Source organism: Cygnus atratus, chromosome 11, assembly GCF_013377495.2.
Source record: "Cygnus atratus isolate AKBS03 ecotype Queensland, Australia chromosome 11, CAtr_DNAZoo_HiC_assembly, whole genome shotgun sequence".
Classification (NCBI taxonomy): domain Eukaryota; kingdom Metazoa; phylum Chordata; class Aves; order Anseriformes; family Anatidae; genus Cygnus; species Cygnus atratus.
In genome coordinates this window covers 3,882,168-3,905,186 of record NC_066372.1, presented here as the reverse complement: position 1 = coordinate 3,905,186, position 23,019 = coordinate 3,882,168, and the positions used below count along the sequence as shown (strand labels likewise).

Here is a 23,019-nt window from a genome sequence, read left to right as displayed (position 1 = left end):
CATTCTTTTCTCTTCTTTGCTTATCCCCCTGTGCTTGTTAAATTAAGTCCATCTGAAAAAGTTTCATAGCCAAAGGATGCCAGGTGAACTGATGAAATGAATTCTCCTGATCTTTAGAGGAGGCTCAGGCTGCCTTGGACATCCTGACAAATATTTATCCGTGTGCAGAGTCATACAGCACCGCATAGACCACAGCCTTCCATTGTGACTCTTAGCAATGCTTCAGAAGTTCACAGCTGAGAGAGATATTTTGATCTGACTTGTGAATCTGATCTTATCTTTAAAATAGCTGGATACCACACACAATATGTACTGAAATAACACGGCACAGTAAGGCGTGTTTAAAGTAAACATAGCTCAATTCAGGAAGCATCCTTGCTTTGGTTGGCTAAGGTTACAGCTTTTACATAGTTTTATTACACTTATTTTTTTCCTTCCCTCTTTTCATAACCATTCTGCCTGTAACAGAATAAACCATTTTGTTTTTGTTTGAAGAAAAACAAACTTGAAACTGCCCCTAAAGCAAGGAAATCTAGACTTAGGGCTTTACCTCTGCAGCAAAGACATTCCACAGATCCTGCTGGTTATTGCACAGCCAGCACAAGATCTTCAGTCTCAAATGCGTGGCAAATGATATAGTTCCCTACTTAGGAAGCATTGCAGCATAAGAGTCTGCAAGGCAAAAGGCTAAACAGCACAGCAAGCAGATTTGCTGGAAAATCAGATTCACTGAATAATAAGATTCTTGGCATTTTCTCCTAATATTTTTATCCACAAAGCTTCAACCTAAACACAGTATAAAGTTTTCAAGGAGGTCTAGTGTTGCACATCATCTTCTAGGCATGTTTACAAAAAATACAAGGAGGTCAAAGAGTGAACCAGCAGCTCAAATTGATTAGAAACCAAAATCCTCCTGGCTCCCAGTGCTCCACTTCAACTATTAAGCCATGCTGTCTTTTCTGGATGGTTCAGCTTCCTTTCTTTTCCTTTTGATAAGTGTTTAAAAGACAAATGAAGAGGATTGTTGGGACTCTTTTACATACACAATATCCAAGAATCTGCCTCAGCTGAAGGTGCTCTTCCCCGGAAAGGATTTATGCTAACTGTAGTGTGACGGTAGCTACTGAATTCCAAGCAGGCATCAAAACAACTGCTACAGCACTTGCAGAGATGCACACCTAGCTCTCTGCCTTCAGTATGCATGTGTGCATTTGCTTTTGCATGCTACAGCTGTTTACATGTATATGCAATTAGCCCTGTTTACTTAAATAGGATTTGCTCTACTTTAACCAAAAGACTTGAAGAACAAAATTAAAAGTATACCAAGCTCAATCTCGTCTATAGTACAGAAATCACATGCTGGCAGCTTCACTCAAGTCAAGTTCCAGTTCTCAGTCCTTATCTCCCAGAAAAACAAAGGCCAGCCTGAGCTGAGGATAGCTAACTCTGTGGGTCTGTTAAGTGAATTTTTAATCAACATCTCTGCTCTCATATGCAGAGTGGAACTGCTTTCTAGAAAGTTAATGCCCCTTTCTGGCACAGACTGAGTTTCAGAGGGCTGAGTCCCAAACGGTCTTCTTTCTCTTTCCACTTCAAGGGCAGCAATGCTTTCCTTACTTTGCCCAGAAAAGCAAAGCAGTAAACACATCCATCTTCAAACAAAAGCCAAACTCAAGAAAAAGCAGAGAATTATACACACATTTTCTTTTTGAAAAAAAAAAAAAAGATACAAAAAGAGCTGTGCAAATTAGGTGCTTCTGATAGTGGCAGGCACCTCGGTATCCCAAGGTCTGAAGGAGTTCTGCTTTGCAGAAATACCCACACTGCACAGCAGTATGCGGTTAATCAGTCTCCATTAACAGTGAATCCACAGAAATATATATATATATAAAAAAAAAATGCTGCTCCATTTTCAGCACTATCATTCATCTTACCTGCACTCTCTTGAGAATCTTTACTACAAAGGCATACAGGAAATAGATATTTCCTAACAATACTTCAGTATATTCCCTACCGTCCCTTAATCTTGAAACTTCACAGGGTTTTCCCTGGAAACAAAATCTTACATCCATTCCAACTTGTTAGGTATCTGTTGGTTTAAGTTGGCTTAAATGATTTATTTCTAGTACCAGGTTTTTTAAGGGGAGTAAATGGAAGGTCAAAATCCAACGGACCAGAACTGCATCTTGCATTGATTTTTCTCACCATCTATATTTTCTCCTATACTTCACATTATGCTGTTGGTAGGTTTCATCCTATTCAGACTGCATGCAACTAAATAAAATAACTGCTTGATGCTAGCAAACATAGCTTTGTAACTCTCTCTCTATATATATATCATTGTTCACAGAGCTGCTGAAGAAAGAGAAGCATAGAGAAAGCATAGAAAAAACTCGTTACCTGTAATGAGCCCCTCCTCAGCACTCACCCGTAAGTGTTCCTACAGTTTCCTGTTGGCAACTTGGAGACCTTAAACTTCCATCATCCACCTGTGCTCAGAATTTAAGTCATTTTTTTTTCCTTGCCTGTTTTTCTGCTAATGTCATAAAGCTTCAGAATCTGAATAAAACAGCAAATTGTTGTTAGAAGTAGAGAAAAGATTGGATGTTTCCTCTTACACAATGCACACAGTCCCTTGCTGACCTCACATGAAGTTCACTGGTACTAAGCAGTAAAGAGCTGTCACTTCTGTGGAGGTAGGTGGGCCCAATTTGCTACTGCCCTTGACCTTGTCTGTTGAAATTTACTCCCTTTCTTCTCCTAAGTGCTTCCTTTCTTACATGTTAAGAGAAAAACATCTACTATTAAAAACCTTGCTGTTAACATTTCTATATCTTTTTTCTCAATAAACCAGTCCTCAGGAATAAGTTTTTGAAATAACAAACAAGTTTTCCCCACTATATCACAGTGGGGTTGGTAGGTTAAACATATGACCTAATCAGCCTCTTTTACAAATAAGAACAACTTACATGTGTAAAACCCCGACAATCTCTATAGAATGTTGCTCTTTCAGCAAAGTCTTTGAATATTCTGCAATGTTACTTGATAACTGCAGTTGGTAGAAATGAAGCAGCTGACTTATGTCGCTTCAGTCGCAGGATCAGAAAAGCTTCAATAAGCTAAAAGCATCAACATTTAATTATTGAAATATGTTGTGTAAAGCAGAAAATGCCAAAACGCTGCAACTGTTGCACTGTGTAGCTCACTCAGCAAAGCATACAGCTGGTCTGTAAAAAATGAGGAATGCACATGGCTTTTGGAATAGTTTAGAAAATCAATTATAAATCAGAACAGATTATTTAACTAGGAAAAAGGAAGTTGAAAAGGATGAGTATAAATCAGAGGAATAAGGCAGATTAATCAACAAGTTACAGTCTCATCACCAGGAGATTGTACTGGGGGGGGGAGGGGAACTGCCTGATAATTGAACAACAAAAAGCAGCTAATAATGTTGAATTATGAAAGTATTTGTACAGTATAGGGTTTTCCTTAAATCAGGTGAGACGCAGGAAAGCAGGTACAGAGGACAGCATGAGGAAGAAGGCTTTTTTCCTTTTTCTTTTTCCATGCAAGAAAAAAGAGACAAACTCTGAAAGACCTTAATTCTTTTATGAAAAGAGAGGCCTTCCAAATTCAAATGCATTAAAATCCATTACACATGAAGAATACCCTTGATTTCATTACTTGTATAGTGAGTCAAAAGTTTGTGCAGGGCAGGATAATTTTGTTTGCTTCTTTGGTTTTGCATTTACATATTTTGCATTGTATATCAATTGCCACTGAAAGATCTTGGAGCAGTTGTTAAATTCTAGTGACTTAAAATAACAAAACACTCCTGTAGAAGTTAACTATTCTCCAAACTACAAAACTAGAGCCTCATGCTTTTCTAGGCCTACCATAGTCCAACATGCAGAATTCATGCAAGCAGAATAGAATTTTAATGGGAGGAAATATTTTTATAGAAGGTTTCTCTCTCACCACATACTAGTGGTCATAATCTCAGTGGGATATGAAAGGCCATTAATTCCACAGAGGACACAATGTGCAATGCTCATCACAGATTATTTACACTTGAAAGAGAAGTATTCACTGTATCAGGCATCAAGTTAGGTTCACATCAAAAATGATCAGGCTCAGGTCTGTTCGTTTATAAGATACTATGGTATTGTCAAAGAAAATGGAAGGCATCTACAGCTAGTAATTCAAGTAATGATTTTGTAATACACCAAAAGCTCTGATGTTATACAGTGTTCTAGGAACTGTTTCAAATCCATGGTTCTTCACACATTCTCCTATTTCCAGCTTTTATGGTTCAAGAGCCTTGATGATTTGGATCAAAAACTGCCATGAGATGAACTGAATAAAACACACTTCCTTGAACTATTACTCATGTTTTTTGTAGCAGTCAAGATTGAGACCCTGTCCTGACAAATGTTTATCATACACAAAATGTAGGTCAGTGAATGGATGATGGTAGTTGCATTTTGGTAACAAATGATCTGACAAGTAAAAAAGAGGCACTTCAAATAGAGGTGACAAAGCATAACTTCCAGAACAGAATACAGTAGGATTATCTGACTTACTTGGAAAGACTTTTTAAATAAACCAGCCCAAATTACCAATGTGATCCACTTCAGAGAGCATCATGTATTGAAACAGAACAGATTGTTTTGCGAATGAGTTGAAATGCCCTTTCCAATATCTTAAGATTTTCTTTGATTTTAGTCATACCATTTGAGAACTCATTAGAGGAAATGCCATTTCCAAGTCTAAAGGAAAAAGCAAAGGACAGTTCTTTTGATGATGACATGGCAGGGAGTGGCAAGGTGTAACAGGCAGAATCTCTCCTGAAACCCTTTCAAGAGCATTAGTGTTTCTCAGATAATTATTTTCTTGTTCTATTTTAAACTTACACATCTTCCATATGAAATTCAGTTGTCCTATCGAGCTAAATGCACCACACAAAGAACAGCGGGAGCTGTCTTAGTGTTTATTTGAAGTGAATTTTTCTTTTACAGTTTAGTGTAACTGGAGGTAGCTGCAATATTATGTGATTTTCTCCCAGTGGTTTGAAATAATAGTTATCTATGAACATTAGGACAGAGTACCGGAACAGAACTGAAAATTGGAGCCAGTTGATTAAAGTTAAGTCTACACAAACATGTTAATGAAACATAAAATAAATCACACTGCAGGTTATACAATGATTGTCAATACAGTATAGTGCAGATCTTCCTGGAATAAGGGCTGTTTTGACGTTGCCACAATAGTAAAGCTGTTACTGCAGAAAAATTACACGATGTAGGCTCTAAACTACCTGAAAAGATGTAAAAGATTCAGAAACAGATGGTTATAACTACTCAGTTTATGTTAGTTCCCATATATCTCAATCCATCAAAATCAATTTGAAGGGAATTATATGGCAACAGAGTCTGTAATCTGCTATGTATGAATATATTTCTGATCTGCCAGGCAGGAGTTTCATTTCACATAATCATATGAAAATGGATGCTCCATTGTCAGAACTTTTGCCTTAAGCAAGGTTATCAGCCTTACTTTCAGAGCTGTTAAATTTGTCCTCTTCAGTAGATACTGTTGTGGGAGTAACGGAAGCTCCCAGGAACTCCAGGTTAAATATTTTTACAGTTACAATCAACTAGTAGTGAGCACATTCAATGAAAAAGTGTTCAGTTATATGTAACTGGGGACAAATACTAATAACAAGAGAGAACATAGCTATGGTTTATTAATAAAATAACGTTGCAGTGCCTTTCCTTAAAATTCTAGATTTGCAAAGGAGCAAAAATGATGTAAGAAACAACAAAAATATTTTTAGCAATAAAATGGAAAACGCTTTTTAAATTAAATCTTCAATGCCTTTTTTCTTTTTTAATTTCCCACAAAGTTTGTTCAACAGATGGATCATCCAAAATGCAGATATTACTATAAATTGAAATACTAATATATATCTGCATATATGGCCATATATTGCAATATGTTACAAATAGATGCTCAAGAACAGGTTAGAAAGAAAAATCAGCTTACATACTTTTGTTTCCTGGATGCAATTTCTTGTGGGACTCCTCAGAGACTTTAAGATTAGCCTGTCCTGGTGCCCTCAAATGAGCAGGCCTACAGTGCTGTGCGCCCCTTGCAGCATAGAGTCCATTTCAGGAAATTAAAAATGCCAAGTAGTAACTGACTTCACTCTCATCCCTCCCTCCTATGGACAGAAAGCTTCCCAAATAGCTTACAAGAAAGTAGTAGGCAAGCCTCACTGGTCATGCACATGTGATGGCCCCTTTAAAGTCAACAGGCAGAATTAGCACTTGATCTTAACACATATATAATAAAACTTGCACTGTTTTTAAAATTAGAATGTACTTCCTGGTTCAGGAACTGTGAATCTGCTCTGTAATGCACAAAAATATATTCTTTTGTTTTGTTAAAACCCAAATATAATATTCAGCATACATTTAGATATTTTTACATATGAAACTGATTTATATAATTTTTGAAGCTTTACAGGGTAGTACTAAAGTAGTCAATAAAAAGATCAGATTTAAAATATTTACATTCTATACATCATTCCTTTGTACTTACAATTACTAAATAATTGTCCGTGGCTTCTTTAATTTTAGGGAAAATATTTTAATAACTACAAACTAATTTTAAATTACTTTCAAATGGCTCTTTACTTAAACCGAATTTTAGCAAAATCACATTTCCAATGTGAAACATTATCCCCATGTTTTCAGTAGCTGTTATATATAACCAAGTTTTATAGCTGTTTTATAATGCAATCCTGTTTTCTATAATAAACAGAGGATATCTAAATAAGAAAATGGCACAGTATGAATGGAAACATTAAATTTGCAGGTCTTACATCCCTTTGTGGCATTTGGCTTCTAGAATATTCAGTTTCTTGATAATTTAGGTTATTCCACTAGTTTCAAGGAATCATAGATTCAATACTTTAGTATTTTGTGTCATCATCTTTTGAAAAGTTATGTCCTGAAGGCACTTCACAGAGACTATCGCCATCCGTGCTGAACTCATCATCATCATCATCATCAAAATCAGTCAGCATTTTACTTGGTGACTTCTTTCGTCTACGAAAACAAAAATAATAGCACAGATGTGTGTAAACTGCACATCTGTATGCAGAACACTTTTGCAAAGCATATAACATTGACAGGTAGTGTTTGCTTTTTTTAAAGGATGTCAGAGACTTGTGCTCTTATAAAGGCAGTTTAACACAGACCATATCTTACATAAAAGAAACATGCAAGAGAATGAAGATCAGTCAATCATATTTTCAAGCACGTCTAACTAAACGCACAGCCAGGGGAAACCGTACACTTTGCACACTGAGATGTTCAGTGATGCCTGAGAAAAACTAAACACAGGATAGCTGTTCTTCCCAGGCATCAGCAGGAAATTTTTGTCACTACAAATGACAGGAGTGCAAAGTCCTACTACTTTTTTCTACTTTTTATCCCATGCCTCAGTGACTATACAGCAGACAGAGAAAATGTTTGGTCACCTAGAGCACCCTGAAAGGAACTGGAGAATATCTGTAGGATAAGGAAACACGGAAGAGTTTCACAGCTCTGCCTCAAACTCTGTCTGCTTGTAACAAACTTGAGGTCTGCTACAGGAAGCCTCCTGCTCGGGGACTAAAGGAGCAAGAGATCAAGTAGCAAGTAACACAAATTGTAATGTCTGCCAAATCACCCTACCTTAGTTCCTTCTTTGCAGCATTAAGTTGTCCTTGCAATTGTTCATTTATGTCTAGTTGCTCTTCCAGTTCTCTCTGAAGTTTCTTTTTAGCACTTTCCAGTCTGTCTATTTCTTCTTCAGCTTCTTCAACTTGACGTTTCATTGCTTTCAAACGCAAACTCAACTGAAATATTTACATGTCAGCTGATTAGAGGACTATTTTAATAAAGGAATTTTATTCTTCCAGCATCTATGAGAGGGAGAATAAAGACACAACTTTGCCAGTGTAATGACACTGTAATAATATGCTTCAGAAATATTCAAAAGCCAGCATTAAACTGAGAAAAGTTTTGATGGGATAGTTTTTGTTTGTTTGTTTTAAGAAAAAAATAACAAACAAATATTGCTTTGATAGAGTAAAACAGCAAGATGGCCAAGCAACTTTACCAGACAAATACTATATAAAGAAATACATATTTTTAAGCCCAGAGGGTTTTACAAGATTGTTCCCACAACAGATGTCTGCTTTTTGAAACACACTGTTCATTCTCTAGGCATAATATTTACTACTTGACTCAGATACTGAAACAAAACATGTTTTAAGCAATGAATCAACAAAGACCACAGAAATGGCACAACACCTTGCTATTAGAACATCTCTATATATGTAATAGTTAGAGACTGTATGTAATAATAAATAGCTTCTTTAAACAAAATTTTATGGTCACAATATATAATATATAAATAAACAATATCATATCATATTTATATTGCATCCTATCACATACAGATAATATACTGACTGCTATTGGCTTAATTTCTTAAAAGAACTACAGTATTGCTTCTGCAAGTGCTTCATTTTTGTAATTTTAGAAATTAGTAACTTAGTACTAGGCAAAAGAACATGATGACAATGGAAACTGCATATCTCATTAAATGGAACTTCATAAAGAACAGAACAATCAGTATCTACCTATATTCTTCTGAAATATCTTGTACATATGATGATTTATGCAAATATCTGATATTATTCCTAGTAGCATATTAGTCTTTCCCTCTACCTGGTCCTTTTGGTCGGTCAATGAGAGATGTTCATCATCTACTTGCAACATTAACTCCTTCACTTTTCTCTCAAGTCTGCGGTTATTTAGTTGGAAATTAGCCCTATCCCTGGAAAAACAAACAGCAGACAACCTTGTAAGAAAAGGAGCTGAAATACTTCCAATCCTGCCAAGATAACTTCTTAGCAACATTATAAGAGTTAAATAAACACTGATGACCCTTGCTTTGATTTACTGATGCCTTGCAATATTTAGATAAAGAATATATTCCTCCAAGATTAAACAATGAAGTGAATGTGACAACTGAAATGTTCAACTATAGTTAGTATTTCTAAGTTTGTTACTGACAGCAGACACTGATATAATAATAAGGTATGTAACCATGTTATCAGCGTGCACAGTTTTAAATTTAAGGCAATTTCTAGTCTTTTTTTTTTTTTTCAAAAAGAAAATCTGCAACACTTACATGAAACAGTAACCACTTTAATTTGTTGCTTGTGAAAAAAAGTCATATTAGTTGTATTAGATATCTAATATTAGCAAGAGGCCATATTAACATACACAAACATACATGTTTTAATCTTAACAGAACTAGCTTTACCTCTCTTCATTTTCAAGACGTTCTTCTAGCTCTGTGATCCTTGCTTCCATCTGAGCAACAAGTCCCTCTTTACTGGATCGGTAAGAACCTTCCAGATGAAGAATTCGGCTCCTTAAGTCCTTGTTCTATAATTGGAACATACATGATTACTACATACTTGTTCATATTAAGAAATACCATCTTAACGCAAAACAAATTGCTTCAGAAAAACAAAGTGATAAGAAAATTTTTGATTTAGTGAATACAGAAGGAGAACCAAGGAGATTTTACTGGAGGTCTAGGTAGTGAAGAGTCAACATATCCTCTATTTTATTGTCTTATTGAAAAGAGCTTAGTGTCAAGCTTGAGACAAAATTTTAGGCCTAACGGGCCCCTTGAACTTCAGATGGTTCTAAGCCCCCTTCCACTTGCATTTTTAATACGCTAATATTTTTCAAATAGCTTTAGACCTGTCTTATTTTCCAAGCTTAGTTCTTTTTTCAGATCTTGTATTCCACACCTGTTGTATGGATAAAACAAATAGACAAATAAATTATTTATATCCAATAGCACTTTACTGTATCAAATCTGCTCCTGTGTTGTTGTTGTTGTTTTCCTTTCTATCCAGTGTTTCTCCTACTAGCTAAGTAGTTTGAAAAAAAAATATCTTTGATTGAAAAAAAAAGTAACTTTGAAAGGTGCAGGATTCATGAAGGCAGATTTTTTGCTCAGATTTGCACTTTAAATCTTTATACGGCATGGGGGACCTAGCCCTGTTTTCAGTGGGTATCTTATAAAGTCTCAGGGCAAAAAAAATAGTTACCTGAAGACCAGAAAATAAAGCTTTTTTTTTTTTTTTTTTTTTTTACAGAACTTCAAACTGTGATCTCAGATCTCAAACACTAAAAAGCTATGATAAAAAAGTCACAGATAAAAATAGAAGAATGTGAATGGGATATACCAGTAGGTGGCATTCTTTCTTCTCAAATAATTAATTAAAATAGGATTAACTTCACAGAATTTAAGCCACCAAGTTAAGAATTTGGTATAAACATGTTCCCATTACAATCTGTTTTCTGTTCTTGAGACTGTCAATAAAACTATCACTTGCTAAGATACCCTTCCTCTCTATCTCCACTGTGGGCTGTGACAGTCTTGCTTTCAAAGACCACTGAGCTGCAGAATAGACATATTGCAAAAAGCTAAAAAGTATTTTAATACATTTTCCATCACAGATATTGAAACATACGAATTCTGTTCCTTCCTAGACAGAGAGTAGCAGTTCTCTATCAAATCTGTATCTTTTCTTTAAAAGGCATGTCACTTTTTCACTTGTTTGCTCTTAAGAAAAAAAAGTATTCAGCCAAAGGTTTGCTTGAAATTACAATCTACCTTCAACAGTGTTTCTGAAGTACTGTTAAGAGTTTGAAGGACAGCTCCTCCAAAAGCAGTCAAAGAGTTGATAGTTAAATTGGTAAGTGTATTTGACATTCTATAGTCTTTTCTGCATATGTTCTTTTTTAAAGTTTCTATGTTGATAACACGTTTTTATTCTACAAACAAGTATACCAAACAACTGCCACATTTCCAATTTTTAATTTCTTTGACCCTCAAATTTATAGACAGAATTTGTGCAGTAGAGAGATGCCTGTACTTACTGCAACACAACGGTCTATTAGATTGCATACATAGATGAATGTATAGTACAAGTCTTTAGTACATAAAATATATAAGCTGTGACAAACCTCAAGCTAAAAAGGGTGTGTACAGAAAGAAGAAAACATACTAAGGACAGAATTCATTTAGGATTATAATATTTTCTTTTGAGTATCAATGTTAAGGTACTCATAGCTTTTAATCTATGTTTACTAACGCATACTTCCAGCAGTGCACTCTGGTGGGATAGTGCCAGCTACTGCATACTGCATTCCTTAAACACTTATTTGAATTTCCTAATGAAGACAGCCACCTGGCTTGTTACCTTGTTAATATGATGGTATGGCAGCCATAATTACCTGTCTTTCCAATGAAATTTTGTCACACTCCAAGTCTTGCTTTGTAGCTCTTTCCTGAAGTAGCTCTGTCCTCATTTGTTCAATCTATTGCAGAAAGAAAAGATGGAAATTTTAATAAAAGATTTAATTTATATATGTCTATACAATAATGTGTATATATTTGTGTGTATATACATATATATATATAAGTGTGCATATAAACTACATATATCTACACAAAGAGAAAAATGTTGCTCTTTCTTAGAAATCAAGACATAAGCACGATTTCAAATGAAGTTTACAATTACTATCTTGGACAAAATTTTTCCCCTTGGAGAAGCCTGTGTTATTTCTCAGTTGTTTTTCTAGGCATCTTCCAGCCATATGGGGTACTGCTGCTGATATACATACATACATACATACACATATACACATATTCTGTAGCAGGGTACTGAACTCTAAAATATCACAGAGACAAGTCATGTGGCAGGGTGCTGAATTCCAGAATATCACATCAGTGTTCAAACACCTTCTACAGTTGTTTTCCTCATAATTAAGTCTAAAGCACTGATTAGCATCTTACATTTAATCTGCTGACAAGTCTACTTTAAAGTTTGACCTTACTAAGCACATAAACTGGTATCCGCAGAAAAACTCTACAGTTAGTTTTCTATGCCTGTGTAAATCAATAAATTAAAAAAAGCTTTTCCAACAGGCTCTGATGCACACCGGATATTAACATCTTTCCCCCCGTTTAAATGGTCAGTTGTGTGTCTTGCATATACCAGGAAAGCACTGACTTCTGGGTCTGGGGGGTGAAGTGTTGCTTGCTTATTTGTTTTAAAACAAACAAACAAACAACAAAAAAAGAAACATCTTTTGCTACAGTTTCTGTAAATATTTCAGTTGCATATTCAATAACCAAAAGGAAAATATATTCTCCCTATGGAAGATGATAAAAAAAACCTACCTGTTCCATACAGAATCAACATACAAAAGAATTTGTTTGCTTTATCTCACTTTTGACTTGACTGAAAAAAATAATCTGAAGATCAGAGAGAAACTCTAAACTGCCTGACACCTGTTATTGAAACTTCTGGACTAACGGAAAAAGCCTGCAATGCTGAAATACTTTTCTTCCCTCTCATTCCTGCTGAGATTGCCTTCAAGTCTTCACAAATGCCTTTACAGGCACAGCTAATGTTATCAAAGCATTTGTGCTGTTCCCTGCACAATGTTTACTATGGTAAGTATCATCTAGGGAACTCAGTGAATGTCAGCTACTGTAACATCAAAAAAATTAGCCAAAATTTCAGTAGCCACAGCATTCTACTCTACTTTACAACAGTTACGTAGGAACTTGCATAAACACATCACCAGTTAGATAGCTCTAAATTACAGATTTATTCCACTAAGCAAAAACAAAACAAAACAAAAGCAATGCTGAAAATATGAAGGTTAAATAAACAGAGCACACAAAGTATTACCCTAGGCTTTAAAAAAAAAAACAAAAACATTGCATTAAAAGGCATATTTTCAGTTAACAACATGTTTAAAAGAAGTAATTTACATTGCTTCTATAGCTTTGAAACCAATATACGAATACAAATAATGGTGGTAATGCATGCAGTTGCATATGTTATGTCAGTATCTATCCAGAGCAGTAGAAGGCATTCCTGAAAACTAAGGTCATACCAGATACTGGACCACAAATGTTAGCACATGGCTGTGCTCTGGCAACAGCTGGTTAATTTCCTAAAAGCTTTCATTGTTGCCCAGAAGCTGAGAGACACTGACTTCTTGTTTTCTTTAAATACACTAATTAAATATCAGCAAAGTTATTTAATGACAGAATGCATAAATCTTTACTCGCCTATGCTCTATGAAAATATCTTTAAAGGGGCGATTACTGGATCAAGTAACTTCCAGATAACATAAACCCATCTAGTTTAAACAAGGATTTCAAAAAGAGCCTTAGACAATCTGCAAGAGCTGTGGTGATATGATCCAGCATTTCACTTATGGGAGAGAATGAGCACCAACACATTCTGAAAGACTATTTAATGAATAAACGCAGCTCTTATACATTATTTATTTTTTGTGTGTGTATTTTATATATATATATATATATATATATAATAGATTAGATTACATTTGTAGGTAAACTCTCACATCAGAGCTTATTTCCATATCAACGTATTACACTTTTCCATGTACATGTAGATCTAGACATATATACAGAAAAAAATCTCATGTGAGGGATTATGTAGACATTATTCTACTGAAACTGCTTTAGCCAATGAAGACAGACACAGAAAAAATAAAGCAAAATTTGCAGTAAAGTGAATGACCAATTAAAAACTGAAGAAAGGGTTTTTGTTATACTTAGGAACTCATTTAATGGACAACTCTTACGTTTTATTGTGCTCTTACTGTGCTCAAAAGCTGTGACAGATTTGTGCAACCTTCCCCAGACCTCAAATTAAGGAATTATTTAGAGGACAATTATAATTCCAAGAAGATTGCTGCTGTTGTTGGACACGTTATTTTAAAAGCAATCTCATGAAAAAGCATGGGTAGAGTGAAAAAGCACTATATCTAATTAGGATCACAAAGCTAGGTGGAAAAATATAAAAGAGCTTGTAAAAAGAGAAGAGGAACAGGACAGTTCTTGCTGGAGGAGATGGAAACTGTTTTCAGTCATCTCCTTGTACTTTTCTTTAGTAAACACATTATTAACATGCACCAAGGAAAAACAGTTGTCTGCTACAATGTGATCAAATATTTCACTTATTTCACAGCCGTTAAGACAGGCTCTGATTATGTACCATGCACAGCTTTGTGCTTCACGTTCTACCTTCAATATATTCTAATTATGTTAAAAGAATAAACTACCTCTGTAGCTTAAGGCAACAGTTATCACAGCTGGATTTGAAGAATGCTAACAACAAAGAATTGAGAGGAGCATCAGACTCTACAAAGTTTTATTAGACATAACAGCATTTTGTGCCAGCTTTAGGATTAGAAGCAGCTGTTAATTTCATTATTAGTGAATATAATTTGATTTTTAATATTTTAGATTTTATTACCATCTCACACTTGGTTCACATAGTATGTTTCTTGTTAGTAGGAAAAAATATGTATATATATATATGCCTATATATATATATATATATTAACCTAGTGTGTAAGCTCAATTTGCAAGTATATAAAAGGTATTTAACAAAGAGGCTGAAGGCAAACAAAACCTTTTGATCCTTCAAAATTGAAAAGCAACCTTCATTTCCCCTTTTTCATTTGTTTGCCTCCCACACCTGGTGCCAGCTAAGGAGCAGGTGTACAGCTAGCTATCCACAGGGAATGCTTTACTAAAATAAAGTGGATGATCCAAGTCAATGCAACTTTACCTTCCTGAATTTGTTCTAAAATTGCCATGGAAACTAAATAGTCCATATTTCACACTTCCAGGAAACAACTCTGAAGTCAATAGATTCATGTTTGCATTTCCACAGAACACATTCATTGCTGGAGGCTATCTTAAGTGTTTTTCAATTCTGTTTGCAAAAACAAAACGGTATTTCATTTCACTTGTTTGTGGACAAAAACATCAGGTATTAAGATGCGTTCTGTTTCTGCTCCTTTCGGACTCTAGCTTTCTGTGCATGTTTGTAATGCTGCTCTTTCCAGAGCTGCTAATAACTTATTTAAAAACCAACAGGATATGATCCACCTTTCTTGAAAAATCTCATATGTTAAAGACTTCCTCCCAGCAACAGAAAGGATCTAATGCTTTCTTCAGTAATGAGAAGGGGCCAGGAATAAGTTAAGACCAACTTCTACAAAGCTGAAGAAGATGCAACAGAGGATCAAGATGATGTTTCTGCAGTTATGATTTTTTTCAAAACATAATAGCTACAAGATATTAAAGATTATAATAAAGTTTTGCAATAAAAAGGACACTGAAGTATTGAAGACAAGGATAAGAATTTTTACTTCCTTGGCATGTTTCTTTTTAATATATAAAGGACTAAAAGTTACTGAAAATCTCCCCCTTAAGGTAAATCAATGCAGAAGTGAGCAAAGTTACTGGCACTCACTCCAGAGAATTTTTAGTAAGAGTATTTATTCACAGAGGTAGATGGAGACCACTTCTTTCCCACAAGCACTTTCCTATCTTATATAAACAGATTACAGCTGAAGAACAGGATTCCTTGTGTATCAGCAATCGCATAAGAAAAGCAGAAAGATGGAACGATGAATCCAGATCAGATGAATTTTCAGTGAAGCTCACGGATTTTTTTTAAAGTAGGAAACCAGTAAAAATTGAAGTTTCCACAACGTTGTGGTACTTCTTGAGAATGAGGTAGGGAAGATGAGAACATCCCATGCAGCCATTCCCAGATTCAGAAGGGTATTTGAATTAAGAAAGGGGATAACATTTCACAGTAAATGAAGTGTGAACCATTAGCCTTAGCAGTGTTTATTCAAATGTTTAGCTTTATGTAAAATATAAGTAGTCATTTCAATTTGTTTTTAGTAGAAATTTGAGTATTATACTTCATTATCGGTATATTTAAAAATGTATTTAAAATTGAAAAAAAAGTTACAGAAACACCGTTATTACCAAAACAAATCCATTATCATTTCTCATGTCATTATAAATGCTTAGCAGACCCTGAAATACTCTTTAGTAATTTGACTACTTAGTCATTCTGGCATTAAATCAAAACAAAGCAACCTTTGTAACTCATGCATGAAATGAGAAACTCCAGACCTCAAAATAAACATTTATTTTACTTATTATGTAACACTTTTGTCACCCATCTGTATTTTAGGTTTCTATTTAGCCAGCAAATTAAGTTACTATGGTACTCACTAGTGCAGCTATCAGTAAGGTTCTTTTATCCCAGGCTTACAACCCAGGCAAAAACTCTAGCATAAAAGACTTCCTAATTTAACAATAGCATGACCCCAGATTATTACGGGTCCTTCACATTCTATTTCACCCACTAACTCTGAGTCTGTACAATACCAGTGAAATAATATCAAAAGACTACTGCAGACAAACAGAATCTCAGTAACCTGAGTCCCAACAGAGTAGTATGGGTGCCTCGGTGTTTCAAGAATGCACGAAAGGAACTATCTCTAACTCACAAGAAGAAACAATTTCATTTAAAAGACTGAAACTAAGATGTTATTTTCTATTCTCCCTCTGAAATTAAAGCTATTCTGTAGAATTTCAGCAATTATTTTTTCTACAGAAAGAAAGAAAAATGAAAACAGAATAGACAATCATGGGTTGTACCTCAGTGCATATTGTCTTCCAGACTCCTAGGAAATCACTAATGAGATATGATACTTAATACAAAGCTACAGTAACAGACATGCTCTAATGAGTTATGCATCAGTTTAATATCTTTTAGAATTAAACTAAGCCACAGAACATTTTCTAGGCCCTCATAATATAAGCCCAGTACAGGCTCAAATTAAGTTTATCTTCTATTTTACAATGCTCTAATAGATTGAGCTAGAAATGGCATGGGTAAAACACTACATACTTTTCAAAGAATGTACAGAATATGAATGTTTACAGGAATAGAAATAGTAAGTCAGGGTTCTCTTTATGATATGAAATTACTTTTGTGGATGGATCCTGGTCAATTAATAACTCACGTGTTTCATTTTTCCAGTTAGGAAAATAGGAAAAAATGTTCTGTGATGATACAGAGGAGTATATTTAATCATGTTTATGAACCTTGAACAATGTAAACTCATTTGAGTACCTGTTCTCTGCATCTACTGATCCTCTCAGACAACAAATCTGAATTATTCTTTTCTTCATCAAGCTCAAGTTCCAGGTGAGATAATTTGTCCTAAATGGAACAAAGAAAAGTAATTTCAACATACTATTCTCCCATCCTCTTTGGATTGCTACCAAACCATTCTTCCTTAAACTTTAAGGACTCAAAACTGTTTGAAAGAATAGACTTGAAAAGGAAAATGTCTCTGAAGAAAAGTACAGAATCTAGGGAAAAAGAGATGGTAGTAGATAAGACTTTAAAACAAAATTGTTTCTCTGACAGAAGCAAATTTTTTTTTTAATCACTCCAAACAATTTCAAGAAAGTAAAAGCTTGCAATCAAAGACATGTTTCTAGAGACTGTTTTTAGACTTAAGTTATATCACACATTTGGAAGACAAATTTATTTCCATTAATCACAATGAGTAAAATGTATAAAAACATTTGTTTATGAAAGTTAAATGACAGTTTAATTAACCTGGACAATTATGAACCTAACCCATAACAACATAATTAGAATAGCTATGTTATTTAGGCTCATGAAATGAATCAGTATTAAATGCTAAATAGCACTTATACTTCTAAGAACTTTTGAAGTTCTGGGGGGGTCTATGAATGAAAATTTTAGAATTTTGCCTGATTAATGAAAATTAGTTTAAAAGCAATTTAAAGAAAGTAATGAAAGAACAAGTGCAACACATTTTAGAACACATTATGCTATGATGAATTTGCTAACAGATCTCCTTCAGAATATACCAAAAAAATCCTGTATTAATACTTTATGAATTTTCCACAACTTTATTTTGTTCCTTCTGACAGGATTCATATGAAATAACATTATTTTAATCAACTCTAATACGGTCTTTTACCTCCATTAATTTGATTTGTCTTGCCCGATCGTCTTTTAAGTGGTTTTTGACCTCCAGTTCATATTCCAAGCCTTTCACAGTCTGTTCCAGCAGCTGAGTTTTTGTTATTGCTTCATCTTGAGCTCTCTGGTGGTCTCTCAAGTTTTCTTCCATGAGACGCATCTGAAACAAAAAGATATCATAATAACACGCTACTTACTACATTTTCAGTAAACAAGCACTGTCAGTAAAGGGGACTGACTACAATCACGACATATCCAGAAGTGTAATTGGAATTGCATCAAATGACATGCTTTTCACAGTAATTTTTGTTGTATCCACAAGATGGCACCAAGAAAATAAACATAGATTGAAGTATCAGTTCTAAAGAGATGTTTCAAACTACAGGTTTTACAGTCGCAGTTCTGCATAGTGGTATATTTATTGATTTATTTATACCCAATTACAGCAAGCCCAAATTTTACAATTTTGTAAGTAGCTATATGTTTGGAAATTTCACAACATTATTCTTCTCCTTTTTAGACTACCAATATTTCAGCTTTTAAATATGTAGTTTATTCTGTCTGAGGTATGTCAATGACAACATTAAACCAATGCCACAATTACTAACATACCTAGATATGTTAGTTGTATCAGGGCTATTTGCTGAGAAAAAAAAGTTTCCTATTCTAACAAGATCATGTACTCAATAAAGTTATCTGAAGTACTTTTATGGTACTTGAAAAAATGAAAGTAGCAGAAGAGTTTTTAGGTGAGACTGCATTCATTCCTTATTCTTGTAACTTAAGGAGCAGCAATATTTTGTCCTCTATAGTTCTGATGATCTTTTAATCAAATAATGAAGGTTTCATTTTGTTGTGACCTTTTTTCTTTGTAATGGGTCCTGTAGCTATAATAGAAAACACTAGAAGTATTTTTCATAATTGTTAATAGTGTGTATACATATATACATTCATATATATATATTCACATACATGTACGTATCTTTCAAGCATTCATTTATTCAACTGAAGAGACGTTCTCAATATCCCAATTTTATCTTTCACATTTCATTATGACTCTCCATCCTCTTACAAAAGCTCTCCATCACTGAATGGAATATATACAGAAGACAATAATATACAGGAACCACACTTTATTCTATTACTTCTACTTCTTCTCTTACTGTTCTTTTAAGCTGAATTTCAAACAAGTTTGTTAAGGGGAGAGTGTAACATAGCTGCTGGTTTGTTGTGGTGCTGTTTTTTTTTTTTTTTTTAAATTAAAAATACTTCTATATTCCCAATTCCTTCAGCAGCAGGCATTAAAAGAGCAGCAGGTCATCAATGGAATCCCTGTCATATCACTTGGAGACATTCATCCATTAAACATTGCAGTTATCTGTCATATCTAGGAAGCCATTTCACTGGCAGTAATACACTGATCACCATTATGAAAAACAAAACACAAAAGCACATTGATTGAGATCAGTCCCTCCTGAGAAGTATACTAAAGAGTGGCAGCAAACAGTCATTGTCTTGAAAATTATCTGAGCAGAATTTTAGGTCAAAGGTTAAACTTTGTCACTGAACTTATGAGTCATTACCTCATCCTGCATTCTCATGGTTGTCAGACGTAATTTTTCTACCTCAAGGTTTTTCTCTTTCAATTGTCTCTGCACATCTGCAACTTCCCTGCGATTTTTCTCCTTGTATTCATCAAGCTGGCTCTGAAGCTCCAGAGTTGATGTTCTTGAGACCTCTACCACTCCAGCCATCTGTGAAAAATGTACACTTTTTTTTTCCTTAAAACAGTGCTACAAAAAGTTCTGTCATGATTAATACACCAAATGTTTTTTGTCTCCAGCTTCAAATAAACTTTCACAAAGAAATGAACTATATAGTCACACTTCAGTGTATCAATGTTAAGTTGTACGATTTACACACAGATGGTAAACTAAGGCTCTAATGCAGAAGTAATTTGAAAATCAGCTGTCAGTCTCTGAAATACAGCTGACCAAGAACTGGCTTTGGTCTGTAGTATATATTAGATCTGAACTCAAATCTAGGATCTTGTTTTAACAAAACAGAACTGTTTTACAACAGTATTTGAGATAAGTGTTCCAACTACTGTTCCAGCCCCGAGAGCTTGTATTGATAGTTCCTAGGTTGAAGAGACTAATAGCAGCCTCTTCAAAGTGAGCTCATACCTCCTCCTTTAACTTTTCAATGGTCTTGTTCAATTGCCATTGTTCATTTTCCATTTCACTCTTTATCTTCTTCAGCTGTTCCTTCTGGTGAATTTCATCTTTTAACTGTTGGGTTAACTCCTGCCGTTCCTGCGAAATACATCGAATGTTCTCCTGCAGTAAATTAAAAGATACATATAATGAAAATGGACCCCCTTTTCTAAGGTTTTAAAGGGATGTTATATAGCACTCCTGTGCAGCAGTAATACCACCCACTCTTGCAACTTTAACACAAAGCTTAACTAAAAAAAAAAAAGTTGGAACCCTCACTTCTTCATTCTCCCTTTATAATAAAATACCTTAATGGCCCTACTGTAAATAGAAACTACAAGATTAGGAAAGAGTTTGTTTTTTTACGAAGTCTGAGAGGCACAATTGAACTGACCGAAACCAGATTACAAATAGTTTGAATTGTTCCAAAGGAAAAATGTAAATAATTAAAATCACTGTAAGTTATAAAACGCATTCCAAAACACAGTTTTAAATTTTAGTTTTGTTATTGGAAATTTAGAGTTTTGCTGAATATCTAACATTGATGGTGCTTACTTCAAGTAGCTTTACACTTCAAAAAGCTTTAAATGTGCAAATACATTAGCATTTCCGTAGGCAAGACAGATCAGAATCACAAATAAAATTGTATTGTTATAAGACGAAAGAAAGTACATGATCAAACGTTAAAAGTTAGAGATTTCTTTAAATCTGTTCTCTTTCCCACCTGCCTATATAATCTACTAACAAAGTCACCTCTGATACAAATAGGAATTAATGTCAGGGGCCTAAGGAGTGTATGCATAAAACTAAAACATGCTGGGGGCTAATAGATGTTGTTTTACAAAGCCTAAATCTATGACAGAATTACTTTAGATTGCACCAAAGGATTTTAAGAACCCTGAAAAGGTTGAACTTTAGCACTTTGGTTCTAAAAGCTGCTGAATTCTTGGGACCCTGCTAACATGCCATATTAGAGCAGGCTATAAAAACATCATGTGCCCCTTCCATCAGCTTTTCACAGATCATTTAACTTTACTCTTTGTTTACACATCCTTGAGAAACAAACTGGGCAGGCACAGATCAGTGGACTATATTGCTGCAGAATAATGGTGCCAATGGGAAGTTTTTGCATTTACAGTATGCTGAAAAGGCTTTAAACATCACAGCTAATCTGATCAGTCTTTCTATTCCAGAGTTACAAAAAAAAAAAGTTACTTATACAAGAAAAAAAATTCTTCTACTAACTAGGGCAATTACCAAAGTATAGATCTGAATAATGACAATATTTAAATAAAATAATAATAGGAGGCTTGACGCAAACAGTGGGTCACCTCAGTTTTCGTCAGGTCTTGCTAACTTTTGCCTGATTTCCAGATAATGTAGCAGACTGAGAACCCCAGGACTGAAATATAGCTTTTTGTCTTTTGACTTATACTCTGATGTCCTGAAAAGAAAAATTGTACTTCTCATGTATTGCATCTTCCCATTTCTATCCTCATTTTATTTTCACTACTTATTATTAAGAAGGATCAGAAAACAAATCTTAAGTACATTACTAAAAATTAGAGAGTGCTGTGAAGTTTTAATCATAATTATACTAATAGAAAATGCAATTCCTAGATACCAGACCTATTCCAGGGAGAAATTTCCATTTCACTGAGTTTGCTTTTAGTTAGTTCAACAATGAACTTACAGTAGCAACTCTGCTTCAGAATATCATGGGAATTGAATTTCAGGTGTCCATGTTCTCATTTTCCCACATCTGTTGAAATCTCTCATGCCCATGTCTATCCTGTAAATCATCATCTCTTGAGCCAGCTGATGTACCATAAAAATCACAGGACTAAATATTTCCTGGACCCAGTAAAGAACTTGTCACCTTCCAGAATATCCTTCCGGTAGACTACCTTTTTCAGTGACTGAAGAAAGCAAAAGCTTTTGGTGTACGTATTATATCTTGGTGTATGTATGCATTATCATTTCTTACCAAAGAGCAACCACTTCTCAACTTACATTCAAACGGTTTGTATGTGCACTCTGAGCACAATCATACTCCTTGGGAAAGTGTATAATGGCTAATAGTTCTCTGGGCTTGATTAATTCTAGATGTGTATGTGCAGAAAATTAGTGAGATGTCAGTGTAGAAAGCAATGGTGACTCAGGCAAATAGAAAATAGCAATATTCCAAATTGCTCTTGTTCTTACCTGCATATCTTCTAGCTGGCTTTCCAAAGATCTTTTTAACACCACCAAATCTTTTGCCTCATTTTCAGCATGTTTCAAAGCTGCTTCTAATTGTTGCTTCTCTTCCTGCAATTATATAATTTGATATAGTTAGATAGATACAAGGCCTCTAATCTGACATCTAAAGACAAACAGACAACCAGTATTACTTAACAAGTGCATATAAAACTACAAAACATTCACTGGCTTCCTTATATTTCCCATTTACACTTCTCTACATGACAACAGGAAGGAGACTACTTTAGGGGCTTGTTTTCTCAGCTTACCTCATATCTCTTTATTTTTTCCTTCACTGAATCTTCTTCTCCTTTCATATTATCAAATTGTTTATGTAACTCTTCATTTTTACTCTCTAGCTCATCAACTGTTCTTTTCAACTGTTCATTTTCCTTCGTCAGCTCCTTGACTTGATTTTCTATACTATTTCGCATCTCTTCTGCAGCGTTTCTTTCACTAGCAAGGACAGCAGCATTCTAGTGAAAACAAATTATGCAATGTTTTTAAAAGAGCAAAATTAATGGATGTTCTTTT

At 34.6% G+C, this 23,019-nt stretch overlaps 2 protein-coding genes across 2 annotated transcripts in view; both read right to left on the bottom strand.

The window, feature by feature from the left end:
- Positions 1-2,531, bottom strand: part of MYZAP (myocardial zonula adherens protein) — a 73,917-nt gene extending 71,386 nt beyond the window's left edge. Inside the window, exon 1 of the mRNA XM_035554022.2 lies at positions 2,429-2,531. The gene's annotated coding sequence lies outside the window, so the exon portion shown is untranslated. The remainder of the gene's footprint in view (positions 1-2,428) is intronic.
- A 3,175-nt stretch (positions 2,532-5,706) lies between these two features.
- Positions 5,707-23,019, bottom strand: part of CGNL1 (cingulin like 1) — a 53,810-nt gene continuing 36,497 nt past the window's right edge. Inside the window, exons 10-20 of the mRNA XM_050713091.1 lie at positions 22,755-22,961; positions 22,450-22,554; positions 20,215-20,367; positions 19,612-19,782; positions 18,027-18,188; positions 17,141-17,230; positions 11,379-11,462; positions 9,385-9,509; positions 8,784-8,892; positions 7,743-7,906; positions 5,707-7,112 (exon numbers count right to left, since the gene is read on the bottom strand). Of these exons, the coding sequence (XP_050569048.1) occupies positions 6,977-7,112; positions 7,743-7,906; positions 8,784-8,892; positions 9,385-9,509; positions 11,379-11,462; positions 17,141-17,230; positions 18,027-18,188; positions 19,612-19,782; positions 20,215-20,367; positions 22,450-22,554; positions 22,755-22,961 (1,506 nt within the window). The 3' untranslated portion in view covers positions 5,707-6,976. The remainder of the gene's footprint in view (positions 7,113-7,742; positions 7,907-8,783; positions 8,893-9,384; positions 9,510-11,378; positions 11,463-17,140; positions 17,231-18,026; positions 18,189-19,611; positions 19,783-20,214; positions 20,368-22,449; positions 22,555-22,754; positions 22,962-23,019) is intronic.